A 26,773-nucleotide genomic window follows, 5' to 3' on the forward strand; every position below is an offset into this window, starting at 1 on the left:
AAGGTCTCCGTGATCAGGTGCTGAGTTTTAAATCCAAGTTATCTCACTTAATTCTGCAACACTAGACAGTATATTAAATATCACATATAGTGCCTTCATTGAGATATCTTAAAATTAAATACATAATCTGCTTAGAAGGAATTCATTAGACAGTGTCTCAGCAATAGTTCAGTCGAAACTGTTGTTATCATTTGTGACTGACAGTTATGTTGCTCGATGTTCAGCTCACTTACGGGTATGGACATTATTGTATTATTGAATACTTGTCACAAATATAGGAGAGCCGAAGTACTTGACTTTAGTGCTGTTAAATGATTGTCATATTTCTTTATTGATATTAGTATTTAGCTTATGGACAGTTGTCTGTCAAGAGAGCATTACAAAGTTCAATCCCTAACTAAAATGTGTTTGGTTTTTGCTGAGCCTCAGTATCTTTGTGGAAATATTTTGCCTGTTGGTATTTATGATAACTGTCTTTGTTCCTTTTTGTATTGTGGGAATTTTTTGTTCATATTAAGTAAGATATGATAATTCATTCATCAACAGTTTGCCATTTGTATTTTGTGGTTTATATTTGTATCTTATACTTATTTGGCCTATGAAGTTTAATAAGTAGCTTTTCTCATAGATCTAAGAAGTCTAATGACTATTTGTATAATTATTGAAGTCATGAATTCTAATGCTTTTAACCTTGATATCAATTTTGGGATTTTAACTTTCTTTCAATAGAAAAATATTTAAAACTTCCAAAAATTTTGTCTAACCAATCTTTGATTAAATTGAGTTAAAATGTCATCTCTATCACATAGTAATTCTCCATGTAGCTAGGACTGTTTGTGTCTCTGTATTCTATTGCTGTATTTTTAAGCAATGAACATATTACCTCATGCACCATTAGTATATTTGATATCTTATGGAAAAACATTTGCTAATTTTTAATTTTTATAAGTTAAATATTTGATGAAACTTTTTCAATTTTTAAGATTTTTAGAATCATTTTAAATGAATTCTTAGGGAATCTAAGTGATACTTGGATTATGTCCAAGTTTTAATTGGAAATTATGTTGGATTATTTTAAAAAAGAATGAGAGATGACTTTTCAGTTGGTCATCCTTTGCTATGACTTTTAATAATGTTTCATAAGGTTGCTTGATAATTATGTTTTACACTGTTCTTAGATGCATAAATATTTTATTACAAAATGGTACATGATAGGATGAACACAGATAATATATTTTTATATATTTATCATCTGAAAATCCTATGTTTTTTAATAATTCTCAGTGTAATCTCTTGATTATGTCATTAAGCTCTTTCCCAGTAAATGCCTCATCTCTTCCATAATACCTGTTCATTTGATGTTATTTGATATAAAATACTTGGTTTTATACTGTTGACTATAAACTTTGGTACATATTCTCAATGTTAGAGTAATGGTAAAACATTGATTTGTTTAGTAACACATTATCAAGTATATAGTGAAAGGCTTTATTGCACGATGTCTCTCATTGGGTAGCACTACATTGGATCTTTTTAAAGTCAACCAGGGTTTCTATCACCTGACAACCGCTACCATGTGTCACACTATGAATGTGTGATGTTCTTACAGAATCTACAATAATTACCTTAAAGTAATTTTAATTACAGGCAACCAGGAAAATGAAAATTCTTAGGAACACAATAGAAAAGTAAGCTGAGGCAGTTCATCATGGTTAGCCTTACTGCAGTGGCGGGTGTGTGCCGCTCTGCTGGATGACACAGCACAGCACAGCACATCTGTCCATTTCTGCCACAAGCTAAGAAAGTGTGGAGGGAGAGCACCATGGCCAGAGTCACCATAGAAAGCAAGGAGGCTCAATGAGCAAATCGAGGAGAAAACCACGTAAAATACAAGGGTGTATAATGTTTGACATCTTTTCTAATGTTTAGTCTATACAGGTTGTTAAAATTACATGTGGCTCTCCTCACCAAATTTGAAAAATAAGCCTTTGAAAGAGATCATTGTGAAAACTGTGTATGCTATTTAAACACACAGTAACCCTGATTATCTTATATGTCAAAATACATTTTACTTTTATAGTGACTTTTAAGCACACCAATAAGACTTGACATGTATATTTGGAGGGAGAAGTTATTTTTCCCAGTAGGAAAAGTACTTTCTAAGAATTTATATTGCTATAAAATTAATGTCTTCTGTTTGTAATCCTTTGTTAATGTAGAAGGGACTGACTAACCTTTTAAGTATTATGTAGCATAAATATTTCAAAAATGTTTTCAATTAATTTCCTCTAAAATATAACAACATAGATTGGAAGATTATTTGAAATAGTTATGCCCAAAATGAAAGTGAAGGGAAGACAATAATAAACCGTTTTAATTGAATGAAATTTTTTGTAATGTGTCTTGCATGCTACCCAAAGTATTTTATGTTTAGCAGAGATAGAATATAGATACAAAAATAAAGGAATAGTTTGAAAGTGTTTATTTTTAATCATGTGAACTTTGTGTACTTAATACAGCACTATTTGATATTTATAATTCTAGATCATCTAGATTGTGCTCTTCTGCTGAAAGATATATTAATATTCTGTGGTATTAGTTCTCAATTTTGAAGTATTTTATGGTTAAAGAAAGAAGTGATACTTCACGTGTCATTGTTATTCTTATAGTAATAAAATTGAAATACTGTCAGTTTGAAGTGGCGAGGACGTCACTGTGGCTGCTGACGAAGTAGCTGTAGAAGTGGGCCTGCCCTCAAGAGCCTTGCTTCCATGTGCAGGCCTGGGTCCCCTAGGACTGCTTAACTGTTCCGGAACTTGTGTGTGTGACGTAGTGCTACAAGTGCGCGTCTGTGGAGAAGAGCACAGCACCTCTCTGTGGACGCCCCAAGCCAGGCCTTGATTAGACTCTGGCAGAAAATTCTGCATTTCACACTGTATTCATGTCTCTGGGTGGAATCAGAAAGGGCGTTTGTGAGATGATGGGATAGGTCCTTTGTAGTTGGTTATTCAGAAAATTCTTTTAAATGATGGTCTCTTAAATGTACCAGCTTACTTACCCCCAAACCTTTGCTCTTGTTTCATTTTCTAGGCAATTAAATTAGAGTACTCCCGGCTGGTCAAGTTGGCCCAGGAAGATACCCCACCAGAAACAGACTACCGTCTCCATCACATCCTGGTCTACTTTATCCAGAACCAGGCCCCAAAGAAAATCATTGAGAAAACATTACTCGAACAATTTGGAGACAGAAATTTGAGTTTTGATGAGAGGTAACATAAAAATATAAAACATCTACTTCATGTGCTCATACTTTTCTTATTCTGGTTTTGGTTTTGTTTTGCTAATCAAGTGTAAGCTTTTATGTGTGCACAAAAAATACAATAAGTATTGCACAGTACTAATCTTCTTGTAATTTGAGTGTCTGCTTTGCCATTTCTCTAAATTTTCTAGCTATGCCCTTTTAAAGTTTAAGCTAAAAGTAATTTCGGTAAATCAAATTACAAATAAAAAAAATAACTCTTCTATGGAAGAAAACTGTGTTTTTTCAACGTTTATCTATATGTGGGGATTTTAGGTTAGATACCTTTGCTGTCGGGCTCTCCTGTGATTTATCAACTAGAGCGATATCACTACCTGCAAGAGTCCAGTCCCTCAGATCAGAAAAATCTAAGCCTCTCCCATATATTTCCAGTGGCCAGGGAAGCTGGACAGTGAGCTTGCCCCTCTGTGACAATCCATGGCAGGGGTGTCTGAACAGGCATTGAAAAGTCTTTGATGTAAAGGAAGACATACAACAGTTAATTTTGTTCACCCACAAATATTTTTTTTTTCAGAATGTCCTCTTATACTCGTTATTTTTTTCTTGTTAGTCTGAATTTCATTTGAAAAAACAACTTGAATCTTACACCTGAAGTATATATACTTTTTATTCTATTTTTGAGACTATGTAACCACAGTTGGTATCTGGAACTCACTGTCAATAGACCAGGCTCACCTCAAGGTCACGGAGGTGTACCTGATTGCGGGGATTAAAAGTGTGCACCACCATATCTCACCATTTTAATCGTTGAAAAACTTATTTGTGTTTGTGTTTGTCAGTGGGCTGCGGGGTTGGGTTGGGGAAATATTTGATGCAGGTCCACTCTGGGGCCGTGAGATGTGGCGATTGACCCTAATCAGGCTACAAACCATTGAGCTATCTCACTGGCACTTGTGGAAACTGCTTTTATATGTTTGATAGTTTGCTTTTATGTCACATACTTTTATGTTTTTTATTTGGAAATGTGCTTCTTACATTTGAAGGTGTCACAACATAATGAAAGTTGCCCAGGCCAAACTGGAAATGATCAAACCAGAAGAAGTGAACTTGGAGGAATATGAGGTAGTGGGAAATACTGACCTCTAGTTGAAGCTGTCATACTTCATCTGTCTCAGCATTAAGAAGACTGGGTTTTGTTTTGTTTTGATGATAAATGAAAGTTAAATTTTTAAGTTAACACCAATTTAGTGTTTTTGATAAATAATTTTTAGATGAATTTGCTATAGTTGCTTATAGACCAAAATGTTTTAATGTCTTTCTCCTATTCATTTGTTTACTATAATGTACCCCAAAAAAATTTAGTTTTTGGTAGAACTTTAAATTAAAACTATATTCATTTTTTTTTAATTTTTGAACTAATTTTTATTAAAAAGAAAAACAAAAAAAAACTTTTTTTTGTCCTGAATATCCATGCCTTACTACTATGCTTTTGTGGGGGGAGTAGAAAATTTTTCCCCACCATATGTCAGATAGAACACTCAATAACACATTTAAAATTCCTTCATATTTAATAATATTAAATAAGTGAACGATGACATTTTTATTTTCTTAAATTTCTCTATCAAGCAACAGGTTCAGACTCTAGACTGTTATAATAATCAGTAGAATATTCCTGTCTGTAGTATTGTAATATTTTAAAAATTTATACTGAATAATGTTTTATGGGAAGAAAAAAAATAAGTTTTAATCACCCTGCCATTTTATTATTTTATATCCTGTATTCTTAATACTAAGTAGCTGATAATTTTTTTATTATACCAAAGTAGTATATGCTACCTAAATTATTTTAATTTTAATTTTTTTATTCCTCTTCATTTGCCAAGGTATAAGAACTGTGCATTTTTTTATATTCTTAACAAATTTTTACACTTTTTATTTTTAATATTTTATATGCAGGAGTGGCATGCAGATTATAAGAAATTCAGAGAAACAACTATGTATCTCATAATTGGACTAGAAAATTTCCAGAGAGAAAGGTAAGGCAGACTGTACAAATATGGAAAAATGTTTGTTCTTGTCATTAATTCTATTCAGTGATTGTCATATACGTTTTAATGAGCATTTTAGCTTGAAACAATTTTATATTACACATTTAATCATAGTGAGATTGTATACTCTCCATATAAAAGATATATTATCTTTTTTATTCTAAATCCAAAAAGTTGGCATTTGTATCTTTGTTTTTCTTGTTTTTTTTTTTTTTTCATTTAGTTAAAATTTGTTCTTCAGTAGTTTCACACACATGCACATTACTTATTGACTGTGAAATCCACACCCACCCTCTCCATTCTCCTGGGCTGTCCTCTCCAGTTTCTCCACACCAATTTTCTTGCAAGTATTCGTGAATATTCCTTTTGTTTTGTGTCCCACTGAACTGACCAGGTCTGAGTTTAATCCTGTTTAATTGAGACAGTGAGTTTGGATGTGTCTATTGGAACATAGTGGACTATAGTTATAAATTTTGTATGAAATCCCTCCATAATATATGGGGAGCAAAAGAGCTGAGAGCCCAGCGCATAGAACTAGTTACATTTCCTAAAATCTGCCTGGGACATTAGTAGATATTATTTCCTTTCTCAACTAACTTCACCTTACATCAGGGACAATCCTTATGTCGTCTTCTGAATCCCCAGGTACCATGAGATGAGCATCTGGGACAGAAAAGTATTCAGTGATCTTGTTCTTCTCTAGTATACACAAGGCCTGAGATTTAATCCTATTGTTTACCCACCAATAAATAAATAAATAAATAAAAATATATAGATAAATAAATAAATAAATGAAAACAAGTTTGTCTGTGGAAATGTCTAAATAGTACACAAATTTTAAACTGAAAATATTGTAATAATTTTGGCTTCATTAACTATAAAATTGCTATTCTCACTCTTTTCTTCTTTTAATTGAATATATATATATTTAATACAATATGTTGTGATTATGGGTTCTCCTTTCCCACATCCTCTACACTTTCCCATCCACCCAACTCCACACTGTTGCTTTCTTTTATCACAATATATCTTGCACCTAAGAGGAATAAGATAAAATAAGAACAAATTTGTATTCTACTATGATTGAGAAAACACTTTTATGTACTTGTCATTTTTGTTACTTGCTATTTTATATTAATTTCTCTCTGTATTATTTAATTTCTATCTTACTATTAACTTACTTAACCTAGAGATTTTTAAGACACTGCTTTATTTTCAGTTCAGTCTCTTATTGCAGCCAAGCAAAATCACTATTGACTTATTTCTTTGTGTCATTAAAGTGTAGGAAATTTCCACTAAGGTGATGGTGTGTTTTTAATATCAAGTAGGCACTTATTTTTAGAATGTAACTGTTCATCCTGGTACTACTATCCATGACTGGTAATTTAAATTTCTATAACTACATATTCAGCATCTTAGTGGCGCTGGCCACATTCTTCGAGCCCCTTAGTCTACACAGCGAAGTCCTTGCTGAGTGCCTATAACTTATCTAGCCACACGTTCTTAGCCGAAAACTGCTGCCAGTTATGAGTTTCATCTTGTACAAGTTTCATCTTGTACTTAAATCGTATCAGAGAGTGGTTAGTTACTCCCATAACATTTGTGCCGCAATTTATCAAGTAGGCCTGTCTTGCCAGGCCAGTTGTAGTTGTACTGTTTTCATCAATAGGATATTGCCACCGAGTTTGGAAGTATAACCAAAGGCAGCCTCTAATGTTTGGGGATCTACAGAAACCTCAGTGGCCTACAATTCCAAAAGAAATTACCCATCCAAGTCACTTGGCTTTTTTATTAATTCTCTTCTGGTTTCTAATAGATGCATTGTTGCACTGCTATAGTGTAACTTTATTTTAAGATGTGTGTGTGTGTGTGTGTGTGTGTGTGTGTGTGTGTATGAACATATGGATGTGTGTATGATGTATGTATGTATGGAAGCTTGTGTAATATGCCATGCCTCCTTATATCCTTTTCAAAGGGCTTTTGGTATTATATATCCTTCCCATACTTGCTTCTCTGTCCTACCCTCACTCTTCCATCCCAGTTTAACTCTTCCTAAATTTCCAAATTGGAAATATATTTTCCACTTTCCACACATCATCTCCTTTGGGCATTTTTCTTTTATGTTTGTCTCAGTGGCCAGAAGTTTGTCTACACATACAAAAACCTGACTTACATAGTCAGTTCATGGTCCAAATGATACTTGTAAGTACAAAGTAAATAAAAATAATCTTTTCATGGAACATTATTGATTGTTGGCGTTCACATTAATCTTAAATTTTGTTCGTAAGTGAAAAACATCAAACTCCCAATATATTAAAGACAACAGAAGGAACTATTGAATACCTGGACTGAGGCCTTTCTTCCATATTTTTGTATATCTTTTTTTTTTTACTTTTAAGATATAACTCTCTTATCTTTATGTTTTGCTCGTTATAAAAGTGTGTGCACATGATACATTGATTTTTTTTCATGTCATAGAGAACTGTAGATTGATTTAGAGTAATGAAATACTAATATTGTTTGTTTATTTTAAGTTATATAGACTCCTTGCTGTTCCTTATCTGTGCTTATCAGAATAACAAAGAGCTCTTGTCCAAGGGTCCATACAGAGGGCATGATGGAGAGTTGATATCGCATTATAGAAGGGAGTGCTTACTGGTGAGTATAAATAGCATGTGTTTGCATTTTCCTTATGTTAGCACATTTTTCAGATGCACACAAGTAATAACTGTAAACACTGACTGGACAAAAATCATAATATGTGCATGAAAATGTGTTTCTAAATGAGAAAAGATAGCTTTCATTGCATTTGTAGGTTTGATTATTATATTGCCACTCTCTTTTTATTGTTCAAGGAGTTATGAATGATAGTCTATACAGTAAACACTTAGTTTCCAGGAATTATAAATCATGCTCAACTTACCTTGCAGAACTCCTTTGAACGTGATGCCATTTATTTGCAGTAGAAGACTGGTAGACTTTCTTCAAATATTTCCGTCTCTCTAAATTATTATTATTATTATGTTATATTTTAATTATTGTAAAGTTTTAAAAATTAGTTTGAAAACATTTTTCTCTACTTTTTCCCCAACTTTACATATGTACAGAGCTTCACTGATGCACACTAAATCAGCTACCCTTCCTGTATGAAATCATAACTTCCCCTAAAATTTATTTGATTACATCGAACTCACTACTCTCTGCTGGAGTTACTTCTATCCATACTGAAAACCATTAAGTACTAATTTTTTCATATTTTAGAAACATGACGAAAATGTCTCTAGATATTATATGCATTAAGTATAAGGAAAGAACTCTTTTAAAATTTAATTTATTGTTATTACAGTTCATTCACTTTTATCCCAGGTGTAGTCCACCCCCTCACCCCTCCCAATCCCACCCCCTCTCCCTTTTCTCCTTCCATGCCCCTCCCCAAATCTACTGATAGGGGTGGTCCTCCTCCCCTTCCATCTGACCTTAGCTAATCAGAACCTCTGCACAGATATAGCCCATGGAAGCTCAGTCTTCAAGTGGGTCTCCTAGTAAGGGGAATAGGGGCTGTCTCTGACATGAACTTACTGGCCTATTCTTTGATCACCTTCCCCTGAGAGGGTAACAGAATTACCAGGCCACAGAGAAAGAAAAGAACTTTTAAGTAGATATTTTGATGAAACATTTTCTCTTAGAAATTACAATTAGAGTTTTTTATCTTAGCCATTCTGATGGATGTAAAATGCAATCTTAAAGTAGTTTTGATTTTCATTTCCCTGATGACTAAGGACATTGATCATTTCTTTTTTTTTTTCACTTTTTAAAAATTTATTTATATTTTTATAAATTACAGTTTATTCAATTTGTATCCCCTCTGTAGTCCCCTCCCTCATCACCTCCCAATCCCATCCTCCCTCCTTCATCTCTTTCCATGCTCCTCCCCAAGTCCACTGATAAGGGAGGTCCTCCTCCCCTTCTATCTGACCCTAGCCTATCAGGTCTCATCAGGACTGGCTGCACTGTTTTCCTCTGTGGCCTGGTAAGGCCGCTACCCCATCAGGGGAGGTGATCAAAGAGCCAGACAATGAGTTCATGTCAGAGACATTCCCTGTTTCCCTTATTAGGGAACCCACTTGGAGACTGAGCTGCCATGGGCTACATTTGTAGAGGGTTTTAGGTTCTCATGCACGGTACTTGGTTGGAGTATCATTCTCAGAAAAGATCCTGTGCCCAGATTTCTTAGTTCTCTTGCTCTCCTTGTGGAGCTCCTGTCCCCTCCAAGTCTTTCAATCCCCCCTACTTCTTTCATAAGATTGCCTGCACTCTGCCCAAAGTTTGGCTATGAGTCTGAGCATCTGCTTTGATATCCTGCTGGGTAGAGTCTTTCTGAGGCCCTTTGTGGTAGACTCCTGTCCTGTTCCCTGTTTGCACCCTCTTCCGATGTCCATCCTGTTTGCATGAGGATTGATCATCTTACACAGGGTCCTCCTCTTTGCTTAGCTTCTTTGGTGTACAGATTTTAGTACGTTTATCCTGTATTTTATGTCTAATATCCACTTATAAATGATGATATAGCACATGTGTCTTTCTGCTTCACTCACTCAGGATGATCTTTTCTAGTTCTCACCATTTGCTTCAAATTTCATGATATCCTTACTTTCAATTGCTGAGTAGTATTCAATTGTGTAAATGTACCAAAATTTCTGCATCTATTCCTCAGTTGAGGGACATCTGAGTTGTTTCCAGATTCTGGCTATAACAAATAAAGCTGCCATGAACATGGTTGGGCAAATGTCCTTGTTGTATACTTGAACATATTTTGGATATATCCCTAGGAGTGCTATAGTTGGATCTTGAGGTAGCAATATTGTTAATTTTCTGAGAAAGCTCCAGATTGATTTCCAAAGTAGTTGTACAGTTTACATTCCCACCAGCTATGGAGGAGAATTCCCCTTTCTCCATATTCTTTCTATCATGTATTGTCACTTGAGTTTTTTATTTATTTATTTATTTTTCAAATCATGCATCTTTTATTCATAATTGCATAAACCAGAAAAGTGGAATATTCCTTGACACAGATATGGTTTTTAAAAAAGGAGAAAAATGGCATTTGATTCAAATAACAATGAATAATACAAATATGGGAATTCATTATTTAATATATTTGTGATACATTTACAAATACCCCATGTTAAATATCTATTTATGTATGTTTATTTCTTTTTTTTATTTTTATTTATTTATTTTTTTTCAATGCAGTTTATTCAGGAACATTGAACAATCCTCGGACCCCGGGGAAAGCCAGCCCACAGCTTAAATAGCCTCTGGGTAGCCAACCCAGGCGTGCCACGGGGGCAATGCAGATAGGTCCACATACATGGAAGCAAGCCAGATCCTCAGCCTTAGCCAAATGTGGAGTTGTTCGTGACAGAGAGCACTCACCATCGGGAAGGTGGAAGGAGGAAACCAGCTCCATCTTTCAGGCATAGCATTCCGCAGCTCTCTACAGTTCCCCCTTTTTGTTTTAGACGCATCAGGCAAGAGTAGAGGTCTGATCTCTGATATTAGAAATAAATTGGGACTTTGTACAGATGTTCATTTAGGTGTCATCCATCCAAAGGGCATCAGACCCGTCCGATACCTTTTTCTCAGAGGCGGGACCTGGGGCATCAATCCGCATGCAATCAGACATGCTTTTCTCTGGGTCCAAAGCGGCTGACCCTGAGTGCAGTGCTTAGCCTCGCATCCTGAGCGTATCATTTTAGCTTTTTATGGTATCCAACCATGCTTGGGGAAAATGTCCTGCTTCAATGGCTGTAAAGGCCTGAATGATCATGGCTGCATCACACTGTTGTGAGACTCTAATCTTGCATATATACCACAGGCAAACCAAAGAGACCAACACCAGAAGGCCTGCTAACACTCCCATGCCCGCCCATTCCTTCAGATGATTCATGGCTGCAGCAATCCATGTTGATTATCCTGTGGCTAGTCCTGCGTCCACTCTGGTAGAATTTACTGTGACAATGGCCACTCTCAGCTGCTCCATCGTAGTATCGAATTCTCCAGTCCAATTACCTAAAATATAGCTCGACAATTGTTTAGACAGATTTGCAGCACAGGAAAAATTCTCATGTTGTATGCTAGTGACACAAAGTCCAGCATACTTTCATTGACAGCCAGGTTGAGCGATTTGCCATAGGGTATCAATTTGCTCCTGCAAGAGGTCAATCCTCTGATTGAACACCATCGAGCTTCCTTTTAGTTGAGCATTAATTCCTTTATGTACAACTAAGGCATGAGCTACATTGGCTAAAAGATTATTCAGGGTCTGAGCAGTCTGCCCAGTATGACTCATGGCTAATGCCCTCGTGGTAGCTCCAACAGCCGTCAATGAGATGGTAGTAACAATGGTTTAGGTATGCCCTGGTTACTTGCATGCCTCACTGGGTGCCTGTGCCCATTGATGCCCCTCACGCTATGACTCTCTTCAGACAGAAAAGGGATCTTGGAGTTTTTTATTTTAACAATTCTTATGGGTTGTAAGGTGAAATCTCAGGGTCGTTTTGATTTGAGTTTTCCTGATGACCAAGGACTTTGAGCATGTCTTTAAGTGTTTCTCCACCATTCAATATTCCTCTATCGAGAATTCTGTTTACCTCTGAACCACATTTTTTCATTGGATTACTATGTTTGCTGGTGTTTAAATTCTTGAGTTATTTACATATTCTGGATATTAGTCCTCTGTCAGATATAGGGTTGGTGAAGATCCTTTCCCAGTTAGTAGGCTGTCATTTTATTCTGACGCTATTGTCCTTTGCTTTATAGAAGCTTTTCAGTTTCACGTGGTCCCATTTATTGATTGTTGCTCTTAGAGCCTGTGCTATTGGTGATCTGTTCAGGAAGTTGTCTCCTGTGCCAATGAGTTCCAGGCTCTTCCCCATTTTTTCTTCTAACAGATTTAGTGTGTCTGGTTTTATGTTGAGGTCTTTGATTTACATGGACTATAGTTTTGTGCAGTGTAATAAATATGGTTCTATTTGCATTTTTCTACATGTAGACATCCAGTTAGACCAGCACCATTAGTTGAGGATGCTATCTTTTTTTCCGTTGTATGGTTTTGACTTCTTTGTCAAAAATCAAGTATCTATAGGTGTGTGGGTTTATTTCTGGAACTTCAATTAAATTCCATTGGTCCACCAGTCTGTTTCTTTCATTCTTTTTTTTTTTTTGACATCCAGTTTTTATTTTCTTAATTAATTTATTTTTTATTAATTACAGTTCATTCATTTTGTAACCCACCTGTACCTCCCCATATTCTCCCAGTCCCACCTTCCCTCCCTCTTCTCCACCCATGCCCCTCCCCCAGTTCTGATAATGGGAGGTCCTCCTCTCCTTCCATCTGGCTCCAACATCTGTAACCCCGTTGATGGCCAGGATTGATTCTGCTGATCTGGCAGGCTAGGCATGTGTCCCCTTCCTCCGTCACTGCTCTGTGTGCTTCACTCCTGAAGCTGCAGGCTGAGTCAAAGAGGAAAACCTTCCAGTAACAGAGGAGGACCGGGCTTTGGTCAGGGGTATATGAATAGCTGCACTCCCCTGCTAGAACCTCCAAACACCAGTCTGTTTCTATGCCACTACCATGCAGTTTTTTGTTTGTTTGTGTGTTTTTTGTTTTTGTTTTTTCTTACTGTTCTTGTGATCAAGGGTAGAGATACTTCCAGAAGTTATTTTTTTTTAATTTATTACAATTTATTCTCTTATAGAAGATCTTTTATTGTACAGGATAGTTTTGGCAATTCTGGGTTTTTTGTTTTCTCATATGAAGTTGAGAATTGTTCTTTCAAGGTCTGTAAAGGATTGTGTTGGCATTTTGATGGGAATTGCATTGAATCTGTAAATTGGTAGGATGGCCATTTTTACTATGTTAATTCTACCAATCCATGAGCATGGGATATCTTTCCATCTTCTGATAGCTGCTTCTTCTTCTTCTTCTTCTTCTTCTTCTTCTTCTTCTTCTTCTTCTTCTTCTTCTTTTCAGAAACTTTAAGGTTTTTTCATATAAGCTTTCACATGCTTAGTTAGAGTTACACCAAGATACATTGTTTTTGTGGCTATTGTGAAGGTGAAGTTTCTGTAATTTCTTTCTCAGGCCATTTGTCATTTGTATACAGGAGGGCTATTGATTTTTTTTGAGGCTAAACATAATAAAATCTACAGACCTAAAGAATATAAACAATAGGGAAGACCATTGAGAGGATGCTTAATTCTCATTCATAAGGACAAAAGAAGACAAATGAATAAACAAGTGGTAGAGGGGAACAGAAAGGGAGCCTACCAAAGATGTCCTCTAAAAGACTCCATAAAGCAGGGAATCAAAGCAGATGGAGAGACGTGCAGCCAAACTTTGGGTAGAGTCCAGGGAGTCTTATGGAAGAAGGGAGGGATAGTAGAAGCCAGAGGGGACAGGAGCTCCACAAGAAGACCAATATAGTCAAATGTCTGAGCCCAGGGTTCCTCCAGAGACTGATGCATCAACCAAGGACCATGCAGAGATAGGACTTAGACCTCCTGCTCAAATGTAGCCCATAGGCAACTCACTCTCCATGTAGGACTCCCTAGTAAGGGAAGCAGGGGCTGTCTCTGACATAAACATGGTTGCCTGCTAATTGATCACTTCCCCCTGGCAGGGTGACCTAGCCAGCCCACAGAGGAAAAGAATCCAGGCAGTCCTGATGAGATCTCATAGGCCAGGGTCAGACAGCAGAGGAGAACACCACCATTTCCTTGAATTAAGGGAGGAAGAGGGAAGGATGGTGGGACCAGGAATGGATGAGGGAGAGGGCTACAATTGGGATACAAAGTGAATAAATTGTAAAAAATAATAAAATAAAATATAACTATTCAGTTTACAATAATTTTAATGTGAAGTGTTTTCTCATAGTTTTGAATGAGATTATTGGAAGATTGTGATTTTATATTGTTATTTTCTGTTGTTACTGTTATGTTCATAGGTTTTCCTGAATATATATATATATATATATATATATATATATATCATTACACTTGACTATTTGTTCTAATACTGTTTGAACATATGTATCTTGTCGTCTTTTTATGACCATGAACAGTTACCTCTTTTCTTAACTGTAAGATGAAGCAGAATGTGTTTTCTTCTCTCATTCCATTAAGAAATTAAACGAGCAAGCGGCAGAGCTGTTTGAGTCTGGAGAGGATGGAGAAGTAAACAACGGCTTGATTATCATGAATGAGTTTATTGTCCCTTTTTTGCCCCTGTTGCTGGTGGATGAAATGGAAGAGAAAGATATCCTTGCTGTGGAAGATATGAGGAATCGCTGGTGTTCATACCTAGGGCAAGAGATGGAATGTAAGTTTAGATAGTGCTATTAGGCACTGGGATGGGACAAGCAGCAAAGATATTGTGGTTTGGGCATTGTTTTACGTTCTGTAGCACTTCAGCGTCGCACAGTAGCAGTTCTCCTTTACTGCAAAGGTGTGCACATTTCTGTTATGCACGAACAGAACAAAACACCTTATATCACCCAAACATTTCAAAGAGAATCCTCTCCTATAACAAGCCTACCGTAGGCAGTCCTTTAATTATTTATTTGTGTTTATAAATCTAATTATTTGTATTTGCAGCAAACCTCCAAGAAAAGCTGACGGATTTTCTGCCAAAACTGCTTGATTGCTCTACGGAGCTCAAAGGTCTCCATCAGCCACCGAAGTTACCGCCCTATTCTGCTCATGAACTCTGTGAGCGCTTCGCCCGAATCATGTTGACCCTCAGCCGTACTCCTGCTGACGGAAGATGAGCTGCCCCAATTCACCACACTCATCACAGAAACTCTTTTCTTACCCCGCCTTCCTGCCACGGGGTTTGCTTGCTGCTGCTAGAGTTTTTAACTTTTTATTTTAATAACTGCAAAAGACATAATGACTATGCCGACCTTAGCCAGACTGCAAACAATAAACCTGAGAATCGCATGGCGCTCACACTTTGTTTTATCCGGAACCGATGTACAATTACAAATCAACTGATTTTCTTGCGGCAAAACTATGCTTTTGCTGCCTTTATTGCAGTATTGCCTCTCAGTTTTCTTCATCAACAGCTTTCCATTTAGTCTGGGATTTCCAAGACTAAGCCATTAAGTGTTCAGCACTGTGTACGATACATAATATTTTGGTAGCTTGTAAATGAAATCAAAGAATAAAGTTTTATTTATGGCTACCTATGTGTTTGTAAGCAGGTATATTGTATAATGGTGTGTATTGTAGCTATATAAGTGAATTTAGTCATGGAGTTGATAGTGGGTGTTGCATAGAATAATAGCCCTTTTGTGTTACTATAATGAAACTATTGGAATTGTACTAAGTATTTAGCACTTCAATGTACCTATACCAACTGAGTTCTTGGACCTAAACATGTTGTTAAAGTTTAGTCAGATTTCACTGAAGTGAGTGATTGAGTTTTAAGTCAAGCTGCACTGAAACTTTTAAACTTGTCTTAGATTAAATGTTTGTTTCTTTATGTATGTGTAAATAATATAACAAGGTGATTACTTCAAGAGAAATCCGAAAAAGTACTTGAATAAGGGCTATTGTGAAATTAAAAAAAATAATGTGCACATATACACACATACAATGCACATACATGTATTCTTCATAATGGAGGGCAATGTTTTTCATTATATAAGTATTCTATTTTTGTAAATTATATACTACTTTAATCGAAATGTCCTCTACTAATCAATGCTGTGAAATGAAATTGATACTGTTCAACTAGGAATTATAAGAATCCTAACTTTTTATTTCCCTCCGTTTTTTTAAAAAAAGGTAAAAAGATGTAGACTATTTTATAGATGGAACTACTGTTTTAAGATCAATGAAGTGATATTGTGAATGAAAATTTAGATTAATGCTTTAAAGGTAATCATGTTACCACCCATCTATTTTTGAATTTCTAAAAAATTCTTTATAATTGATACTTTGTTAGCATAGTAAAATATATCATTATGCTGTGTGTATATGTTTGTTGTAGCGTCGTCAAACTAATAATTTCTACAAGTGCCTCTCACAAAAGATACAAGAGCACTGATTTTCAACTTTCCTAATCCTGTGACCCTTTAACACTGTTCCTATTTTGTGGTGAACCCCTGTCATAAATCATTTTGTTGCTACTTCATAACTATAATTTTGCAACTGCTATGAACTGTAAATATCTGACATGCAGGATGTCCGATATGTGACCCCCAAAGGGATGACGACTCACAGGTTGCAAACGGCTGCACTAGAGGGAGCGAAAGCAATCACTTCTGTGATGATTTTACAGAGGGAATTTTGTGTGCTGAGGCATCAAGGAGGAAGCATCGTGTAAAATTAGGCATTGTATATTGTGAGCGTCAAAATGTGTCTGGGTTTAGAGTTCAAAACTCCCGAAACTCCATGTGTTGTTGCAGTTTTGCTAGTTAGTTCACATGTTAGGATAGCCTGACAAAATGATGAACTTCTTTACATGCAATTGCCTGCTAAGGTACAAAGCAGTGAGCTACCATATAGGAACTAGTCTGTCAAGAAGCACATCCAGGGAATCATGTGCTTTGTATGTGGAAGATACTATAGTTTGTACTTAGGAAGGAGTTCATGAGTCCATGAGACAGCTTAGTGCGTAGAGCAATTTGCCACCAAGCCTGGCTATCTGAGTTCAGTCCAAGGACCCACGTGGTAGAAGGAGAGCACTGACTCCTACAGGTTGTACTCTGAACATACACAGACATGCTTGCACTAAAAAATAATAAATAAAATATAATTTTTAAAACAAGGCTATTTGTCCCTAGGATTGAATCTGAAATAACTTAGTTTGAACTTTACCTGTACTTGGACAATCAGCATGCTTTCCTTGGACCATCCAATTCATTTTTAAGGCTTAGGTCATTGAAATTTCCTTATGATGTTTGTTAAGAATAACTTGTAGCTTTTGATTGAACATTCGGAGGCTCACAGAACTGTTGTGCACAGTAGGGTCAACATTCAATCACTGACATTCTCTTTACTGTAGTAGTCTCCTCTTACCTTTTGAAATACTAGGAGTAGAAGTCAGTTAAGGAAGAACCTAAAACTTCTTACATAGACATGGTTTAAAGGGACCAGAAGCCACGAGTGAACCTATGATATTCTGGCAGTGTCTCATTCTTTTTTCCCAAATTAGCATATACTGTATTTAAGGGGACTAGTTCTCACGAGGTTGGCTCCAAATCAGTCTTAAGCATGCTAGGACTGAAATTCTCGAGTCCTAACTCATTAGTACAATTCAAATCCATCTGCTGCTCCATTCATAAAGTTTTTACATGTGCTGAAGTTTGTGAGCCACCCATGTCATGAATCCCTGGTGACTTCTACTCTCTTCTGATTTTGTATTGAAATAATCTTATCTTCCTCACTCTTAGTTTCAAAGAAATGACAGTCTTGTTGGTGTTTCACTTTAAATATTACTGAGAATAGTGGGAATTTTCTCTATATTTGGTTCTGCAGGAGTTCAGTACCTTTGTGCTATATTTAAATTTGTTGACTTGCCTCTAGGTAATACACTTACCCCTCCCCCAACTTAAAAAAAAAGAAAAGGATGCTTTAGGGAGTGATTGATTATTGTTGTATTTTATTTCGTTTTTATGTTGGTAGGTAAATGTCCTTTGCTATGGCCATGACCCACCTCCCTCCAGAGCATGTATATTGGTTCTCTGTGCTTTGTTCATGAAACAAAGCAGTGAGGAAGTCTGTATTTACTCATACTTCTGGAAGCTACAAGTTCAAGACTAAGGAGTTGGCATGTTGGTGTCTGTGGAACATTGTGTCCTGTGTACGAATTCCCACATTCTCTGCCCCAGCATGGCCTTTTCTTTGCACACACACATTCAGATTTCTCTGCTTTGTCCTTATGCTGGGTGCAAACCCCATCTTCATGACCGTATGCAACTCCTTTTACCTCCATCAAGGCTTCATTTGCAAATACACACACCGAAGCTTGGAACTCTGATATGGAGTTCGGCAGGCCACATTTCAGCTCGTATAGTATGAATGGCTGGGTGTTCTTTCTAAGTAAGGATAAGGTTGATAGAGTTTTCCTTTAGTCTACATTTTATTTCCTTGCCACTTCTACTTCATCTTAGGAACCTCTGTAGCAATCTTAGTCAGAAAAAGGTCATCTGGCACTCAGTTCAGTGTTTTCAGTAACATGTTTCTGTTGAAGGAATGGAAACAGCACGTATTGATGAGTGTGGATACATTTTGTTATTTTCATTTCACATTCTACCTTTGATACCCTTCCAGTAAGGGTAATATTTTTCTTGTTATATTTTCATGTCCCTTTCCAATTCCCTAATGTTCTCCATACTGGTATGGTTTTGTTTGTTTTTTGTTTCTTTGTTTTTATGTTTGGGTAATTTCAGCACAGATATGTTTGATGACTTTTGTTTTTGAGTGTTGATGGTGGAGGACATCATTAGTTTTGCCAATTGCAACAGCCATCTATTTTACAAATTTATTCCCAACTTTCCCCAAGCCAGTTGATCTCCATGAGAGTGACTAATAATGAAGTAATGGGAATATCTTGGTTGAGAAGAGCTGCCGCTCCGTTCAGGAGGCAGAGGTAGCAGGCTCTGATGTCTGATGTCACCTTGTACTATGTAGAGAAAAGGTGTCTCAAAAATAAGTGCATTAATGAGTCACGACTGAGATTTTATGTGCAGTAGAACACACACACATCTACTGGTGCCAATATTTTGAATTTCCCAGTTGGGCTCGTCCCAGTGAACACTTCAGACCTTCATGCATGTTAGAGCTCTTATTCCATCAGCTCCTGTGTCACAGACTAAAACTATTCCTTTCCCTTGTAGACAGATTTGAAGAAATTTTGGTCTCCTTTCAACTTTATACCTACCTGTAAATTTACAGTTAGTTTACCAGTATGGAGGTGGACATTTTGGGTAAATAAGTATTCTGAAAAGTGATATAAATCAAATTTGTAGATGGACTTACACATCTGTTTTAATATATGCCCATTATTTCAAAGAGATGCTTGATTGTCTGCAGAAGCAATTCAAGAGTCCCTCTTTGTTTCACTCCAGAGTATCTTTGTGTTTCTCTTTAACAAATAGTTACCTTTTTTTCTCTCTCTCTAATTACCTACAGTTTCTCCAGTAGTGTTAACTTGCACATCAAGAATGTCTGGCATATTTTTTTTTGTTGTTATTTAAGTCCTATTGGTGTGTGTGTGTGTGTGTGTGTGTGTGTGTGTGTATGTATGTGCATGTTGAGACAGGCTTTCCTATTTAATAGGCCTAGTCCTCTATATAGCCCAGGATATCCTTGTAGTCATGAATCTTCTTGTCCTCAGCTCCCTATCTTTGTATTCTTAAAATGCTTCTTAGGTGAGAACTGAAGTAATACACAAGATACTTATTCCTCTGTTTTTTGTTTTTTGTTGTTATCTAGTTGATTTTAGTCCTCCCCTGAGAGACTAGTTAATTAGCCATTATGGGTGGGTTAGGTTTTTGTATTACCACCTTTCATTTCCAAGCTACCTTTCGGTTCAGAAGTGTTTGGTTGTCTCCAGGTGGAAATCATGCCCATTTTGTCATGTGTTCCACCTGAAGCTAAAGTTGCATGGAGAGATTTTCCAGTTCTTAATTTATTGACACCTCCATCAGAATTTTTTTTTTTCATTTTGTTAATGGTGTTTGCTCTTATGCTGCTTTTCAAAGTCTGTGGCTTCCTGAAACATTTCTTTCATTTACTCTTTTCCTGTCTATATTTTTTATAATTCAAAAGTCAGTAATTTCTGACTGAAAAGTCCTCTTAGTTTTAGACTGGTATTTTTCTATTGTCTGTCTTACCAGACTGGATATTTCAGACAAGATAGGTGTGTTCATGGTGGTAAAGCTGTAGACATTTCTGTTCATTTCAAAGGTATTTTAACCATTGCACATCCAAACTAAACTTCATGGTTTCATGGATCTGATTTTCTTATATGCCTTAGAGGTACAAATCTAGAAATGCAGTTTTAAAAATTCTATCAACCTCTACTAATGCCAAGTGTTGCTTACACAACTTTTGCATGTCTCCTCACTATTGTAGATCATGGTCCTCTTAGCTCTCTCTGCCTTTGGACTATTGGGTTTGTCGAAGGGTAACCTCCTGGCCTGGCTCTTGCCCTCGTAATCCACCTTCCACACTGATGATTCTGGTCTTCCAGCGGAGCTTGTTTTATGTCTCTTCTTTTCATCGTCTGACTGGACTCTGTTGGAGGGAGACGATGCTCTTTTATAGCTCAAACAATTGCTAAAATATCTGGTAACCTAATAGAGGTCAGTTAATTTTTGCATCTTCTCCAACCCTCAACTCATTGAATCTATAATTTCTTTGCCACAAGCTACTTAAGTTTAAAAGAATATCGCTTAGTCACAGTGACCATATTTCATACTTAGTAGTCTCAGATGGCTCTTGAATATAATTTTTATAATGCTCTCATTTGAGTGATATTACCTCAGCTCATTAGCCACGTGGATGTCTCTTTCTTGAAATGATATCCCTTTGTCAAGCATATTCAGAAATGCCAATCAGAACACATTAGTTTTTAGTGTTGATTTCTATCTTGATTGTACCATAAACTGATTTATTGTCTGTTCTTCAGATAGCACCTCTGGATTAAGGAATGTCAGACTCGACATGGAGCAGCTGTTAGTACAGTGCTGTGAGAAGGTAATCCAGAGATATAAATGCAGGATATACCTCATTGTGATAAGCATGGGGAAGTGAAAAGGGAAGCTTCCATGTTTTCAGACCCACAGCGCTTTGACAAGTCAAGTAGATATTGACGTTCAGCCCTGCTAGGAAACTCACAACTGGACTGTTTATGGTAATTCTGAAGGCTACATCTTTTTGATAGCTCAAGAAGTCCTGAAAGTGGTTCAAAACTACAGTCAACTATGTTGTTAATTCAACACTGATAGAATCATGAAAAGGATATAGCTCTTGTTTTTTCTATCTTTCAGCTTCCCTCTAGCACTTATTGGACAAACCTGACATAAACATAGCATTAAAAGGTGTTGAGGACGTGCAGTGTAGAGGCCCAGCCTCAGCATTAGATGCTGAGAGCCAAAGGGTAGAGTTGCAGCTAAGATACAACAGGCAAAGAGCTATAGACTAGTTGCATTTGAAGATTCTTTTTATGCAGACAGTGATTCCTAAACTTGTATTCAAGGACTTGTGTATTGTCTCTGGGTCTTAAAAAGTACTGGTTGTGATTAAAAGTGTTTATAGGCCTATGTGGTATGTGTGTGTGTGTGTGTGTGTGTTCACATGCCATTGCATTTGTAGGTGTATACTTTTCCTCTGGATCCACAGTGGAACACTGTATGCACACTCAGGAATGTAAGCCCATACATAAATACATACATGCATACATGCAGTGCCAACATGTTCCACAAAGTCTTTTGGTGAATATAGAACTAAACCAAGATCTAAGACAAAAGTAATTGCCCATTAAACCTGTCTATTCAAACTTGACGTTTTCCTATAGAAATGTGAACCTATGTGTTCCACTCAGCCATTTTCAAAGAATTCTTACTAGAGAATTGTAAGATCAGCTTAATGCTTGGTGAGCTAGCTTAGTAGAGATCTGTAAAGCACCTTCCCAAACTGAAAATGAAGGGAAACCAGAATAAACATTAATAAACTATCAATAAAAACAAGGTAATAAAATAGACCTTGCAGGAACGAACTGGCTGGTGGGGCAGGACGAGAACATGGGACCATCTGCCTGGAGTGTTAGGCTGAGCCTCTGATAGACTGGAGAATTACTTTCTACCCGGAGTGATGTAAGCCTCAGGCAACAGAGCTACCTGACTGTCTTCTCAGGCCAACCATGGGGAAACAAACACATTTTAGGATTGTTGCTTTTAACTTTGTCATCAGTTAAGGCTCTTCTGAACCCCAAACTCAGGAAGGTTGCTTTACAAAGTAAAGATTATTTGCAATTGTTATTGTCAGTTTACCCTTGAGATGGCTGATTTTCAGCAACTTGGGCAGGATAAAAAAGAAAACAGTGCAAAAGCAGTTCAAAACCCCAATCTGCTTTGTTCTTTGATTTTTATTGAATCGATACCAGTACAGTAGCAAGCATTTCAAGGACTGCTTGCTGAAAGGTTAGTGCTCAGGAGGCTTAAGCTGCCTCTGAAAATATGTCTTCACTAATTTTCAAGCTGCTTGCCTCTTCCAAGGTGATACCTTGAAAATTTTGTAGTAGGTATGGATAGATTTCTAAGGAGATACATACAAAATTGGTGTCTCACTGCTGAACTGTGTCTGCCCATACACAATGTGCCGCTATATAATTATGGGCATATGATGGAGGCTGCTAAGTGTGTCTGATTTTTCTGTTCATGTCTGAATCACAACATGTGTGCTGCAGCGGTGCTCCTGTTCCATCTCACATTGTTACCCATAGCTTTATGGAGATCATTTTTCTTAAACATTAAGTAACACAGCATGCTGTTGTTTTTAATATTTTCTTTTTTTTTTTTTTTTTTTATTGTTTATTTATTTATTTTTTTTTTATCAGTTACATTTTATTAACTCTGTATCCCAGCCGTGTCCCGATCCCTCATTCCCTCCCAGTCCCTCCCTCCCTCCCTCCCTCATCTCCACCGTGCCCCTTTCCAAGTCCACTGATGGGGGGGACCTCCTCCCCATTCATCTGATCCTGTTTTATCAGGTATCTTCAGGACTGGCTGCAAAGCCCTCCTCTGTGGCCTAACAGGACTGCTCCTCCCTTCGGGGGTGGGGAGACCAAAGAGCCAGTCATCGAGTTCCTGTTAGAAATAGTCCCTGTTCCCCTCACTTTGGGAAACCAATTGGTTACTGAGCTACCACAGGCTACATCTGAGTGGAGGTTCTAGGTTATATCCATACATGGTCCTTGGTTGAATGTCAGTCTCAGAAAAGACCCTGTGCCCAGATATATTTGGTCCTTGTGGAGCTCCTATCCTTTCCCCATCAGACTAACTCCCCTTCTTTCTTATGATTCCCTGTACTCTGCCAAAGGTTTGGTCATGAGTCTTTGCTTTGAAAACACTGCTAGTTAGAGTCTTTCAGATGCGCTCAGTAGACTCCTGTCATACGTTCAATGCACATCCCATCTGTCTTTCTAAACGAGGATTGATCATCTTACCCCATGTCCGCTCAATTGATTATCTTTTTTTAGGTGTATAGATTTCATTATGTTTATCATATCTTATAGGTCTATATAAGTGAGTATATCCCATGTTTGTCTTTCTCCTTCTGGGATATTTCACTCAGAATGATCTTTTCTAGATCCCACCATTTGCCTGCAAATTTCATGATTTCCTCCTTTTTGATTGCTGAGTAGTATTCCATTGTATAAAAATACCACAATTTCTGTACCCATTCCACCGTTGATGGACATCTGGGTTGTTTCCAGGTTCTGGCTATTACAAATAGAGCTGCTATAAACATGGTTGAGCAAGTGTCCTTTTTGTGTACTTGAACAAATTTTGGGTATATACCTAGCAGTGGTATAGCTGGGTCTGGAGGAAGCACTATTCCTATTTGTCTTAGAAAGCGCCAGATAGCTTTCCAGAGTGGTTGTACCAGTTTACATTCCCACCAGCAGTGGAGCAGGGTTCCCCTTTCTCCACAACCTCTCCAGCATGTGTTATCGCTTGAGTTTTTCATCTTGGCCATTCTGATGGGTGTAAGGTGATATCTCAGGGTCGTTTTGATTTGCATTTCCCTGATGGCTAATGAGGATGAGCATTTCTTTAAGTGTTTTTCTGCCATTCGATATTCCTCTGTCGAGAATTCTCTGTTTAGCTCTGTTCCCCATTTTTTAATTGGATTACTTGGATTGCTGCTTTTCAGCTTCTTTAGTTCTTTGTATATACTGGATATTAGTCCTCTGTCAGATAAAGGGTTAGTGAAGATTCTTTCCCAATCTGTAGGCAGTCGTTTTGTTTTGATGACGGTATCCTTTGCTTTACAGAAACTTTTCAGTTTCATGAGGTCCCATTTATTGATTGTTGCTCTTAGAGCCTGTGCTGTTGGTGTTCTGTTCAGGAAGTTGTCTCCTGTGCCAATGAGTTCTAGGCTGTTCCCCACTTTTTTTTCCAATTGATTTAGGGTATCTGGTTTTATGTTGAGGTCCTTGATCCACTTTGACTTTAGTTTTGTGCAGGGTGATAAATATGGATCTATTTTCATTTTTCTGCATGTAGACATCCAGTTGGTCCAGCACCATTTGTTGAAGATGCTGTCTTTTTTCCATTGAATGGAATTGGCTTCTTTGTCGAATATCGAGTATTCATAGGTGTGTGGATTTATTTCTGGGTTAAGGAAGAAATAAAGAAAGAAATTAAAGACTTCCTAGAATTCAATGAAAAGGAAGGCACAACATACCCAAATTTATGGGACACACTGAAAGCAGTGCTCAGAGGAAAATTTATAGCACTAAGTGCCTGCAAGAAGAAATTCGTAACATCACATACAAACAACTTAATGGCCCAACTGAAAACCCTAGAACAAAAAGAAGCAGATACACCCAAAAGGAGCAGACGGCTGGAAATAATCAAACTAAGGGCTGAAATCAATCAACTAGAAACAAATAAAACTATCCAAAGAATCAATGAAACAAAAAGCTGGTTCTTTGAGAAAATCAACAAGATAGACAAACCCTTAGCCAAACTAACTAAAAAGCAGAGAGAAACTATCCAGATCAGCAAAATCAGAAATGAAAATGGGGACATAACCACAGACATTGAGGAAATCCAAACAATTATTAGGTCATACTACAAAAGCCTATATGCCACAAAATTTGAGAATCTAAATGAAATGGATAATTTTCTTGAAAGATTCCATCTACCAAAACTAAGTCAAGATCAGGTAGAAAGACTGAATAGCCCTATATCTCCCAAGGAAATCGAAGCAGTCATTAACAGTCTCCCCTCCAAAAAAAGCCCTGGACCAGATGGCTTCAGCGCAGAATTCTACAAGACCTTCAAAGAAGTGCTAACTCCAATTCTCCTCAAGCTATTCCACAAAATAGAAACAGAAGGAACACTACCAAACTCATTCTATGAAGCCACAGTCACCTTAATACCTAAACCACACAAAGACCCAACAAAAAAAGAGAACTTTAGGCCTATCTCTCTTATGAACATTGACGCAAAAATACTCAATAAAATACTTGCAAACCGAATCCAAGAACACATCAAAGATATCATCCACCATGACCAAGTAGGCTTCATCCCAGGCATGCAAGGGTGGTTCAACATACGGAAATCCATCAATGTAATCCACTACATAAACAAACTGAAGGAGAAAAACCACATGATCATCTCCTTAGACGCCGAAAAAGCATTTGACAAAGTCCAACACCCATTCATGTTTAAAGTCTTGGAGAGATCAGGGATACAAGGCACATACCTAAACATAGTAAAGGCAATATATAGCAAGCCTATAGCTGACATCAAACTCAATGGAGAGAAACTTAAATCAATCCCACTGAAATCAGGGACAAGACAAGGCTGTCCATTGTCCCCATATCTCTTCAACATAGTACTTGAAGTCCTAGCCAGAGCAATAAGACAACTAAAGGAGATCAAGGGGATACAAATCGGAAAGGAAGAGGTCAAAGTGTCACTATTTGCAGATGATATGATAGTATACATGAGCGACCCCAAAAATTCAACCAGAGAACTCCTTCAGCTGATAAACACCTTCAGCAAAGTGGCAGGATACAAAATCAACTCAAAAAAATCAGAAGCCCTCCTATATACCAAAGACAAAACGGCTGAGAAAGAAATTAGGGAAACAACACCCTTCACAATAGCCAATAATAACATAAAGTACCTAGGTGTGACTCTAACCAAGCAAGTGAAAGACCTGTTTGAGAAAAACTTCAAGTCTCTGAAGAAAGAAATCGAAGAAGATATCAGAAGATGGAAAGATCTCCCGTGCTCATGGACTGGTAGGATTAACATTGTGAAAATGGCCATACTGCCAAAAGCAATCTACAGATTCAATGCAATTCCCATAAAAATACCAACTCAATTCTTTACAGACCTTGAAAAAAAGATTCTCAGCTTCATATGGAGAAACAAAAAACCCAGAATCTCCAAAACGATCCTGTACAACAACAGATCATCTGGAGGTATCTCCATTCCTGATCTCAAGCTGTACTACAGGGCAACAGTAATAAAAACTGCATGGTACTGGCATAGAAACAGAAAGGAGGATCAATGGAACCGCATAGAAGACCCAGAAATAAATCCACACACCTATGAATACTCAATATTCGACAAAGAAGCCAATTCCATTCAATGTTTTTAATATTTTCAAATGATGCACAAATTTTCACGTTTAGAGACAGTTTAGAGAAGAT

General features: G+C 37.1%; 1 protein-coding gene across 3 annotated transcripts in view; it reads left to right on the forward strand.

Annotated features, from left to right (window-relative positions):
- Positions 1-16,346, forward strand: part of Usp25 (ubiquitin specific peptidase 25) — a 120,005-nt gene extending 103,659 nt beyond the window's left edge. For all 3 annotated transcript variants that reach the window (XM_060370666.1, XM_060370668.1, XM_060370667.1), the window contains 6 exons: positions 3,091-3,269; positions 4,303-4,381; positions 5,216-5,295; positions 7,842-7,965; positions 14,491-14,686; positions 14,962-16,346. In XM_060370666.1, the coding sequence (XP_060226649.1) occupies positions 3,091-3,269; positions 4,303-4,381; positions 5,216-5,295; positions 7,842-7,965; positions 14,491-14,686; positions 14,962-15,134 (831 nt within the window). In that variant the 3' untranslated portion in view covers positions 15,135-16,346. The remainder of the gene's footprint in view (positions 1-3,090; positions 3,270-4,302; positions 4,382-5,215; positions 5,296-7,841; positions 7,966-14,490; positions 14,687-14,961) is intronic.
- Positions 16,347-26,773: the final 10,427 nt, after the last annotated feature.

Source organism: Meriones unguiculatus, chromosome 17 (genome assembly GCF_030254825.1).
Source record: "Meriones unguiculatus strain TT.TT164.6M chromosome 17, Bangor_MerUng_6.1, whole genome shotgun sequence".
NCBI lineage: Eukaryota > Metazoa > Chordata > Mammalia > Rodentia > Muridae > Meriones > Meriones unguiculatus.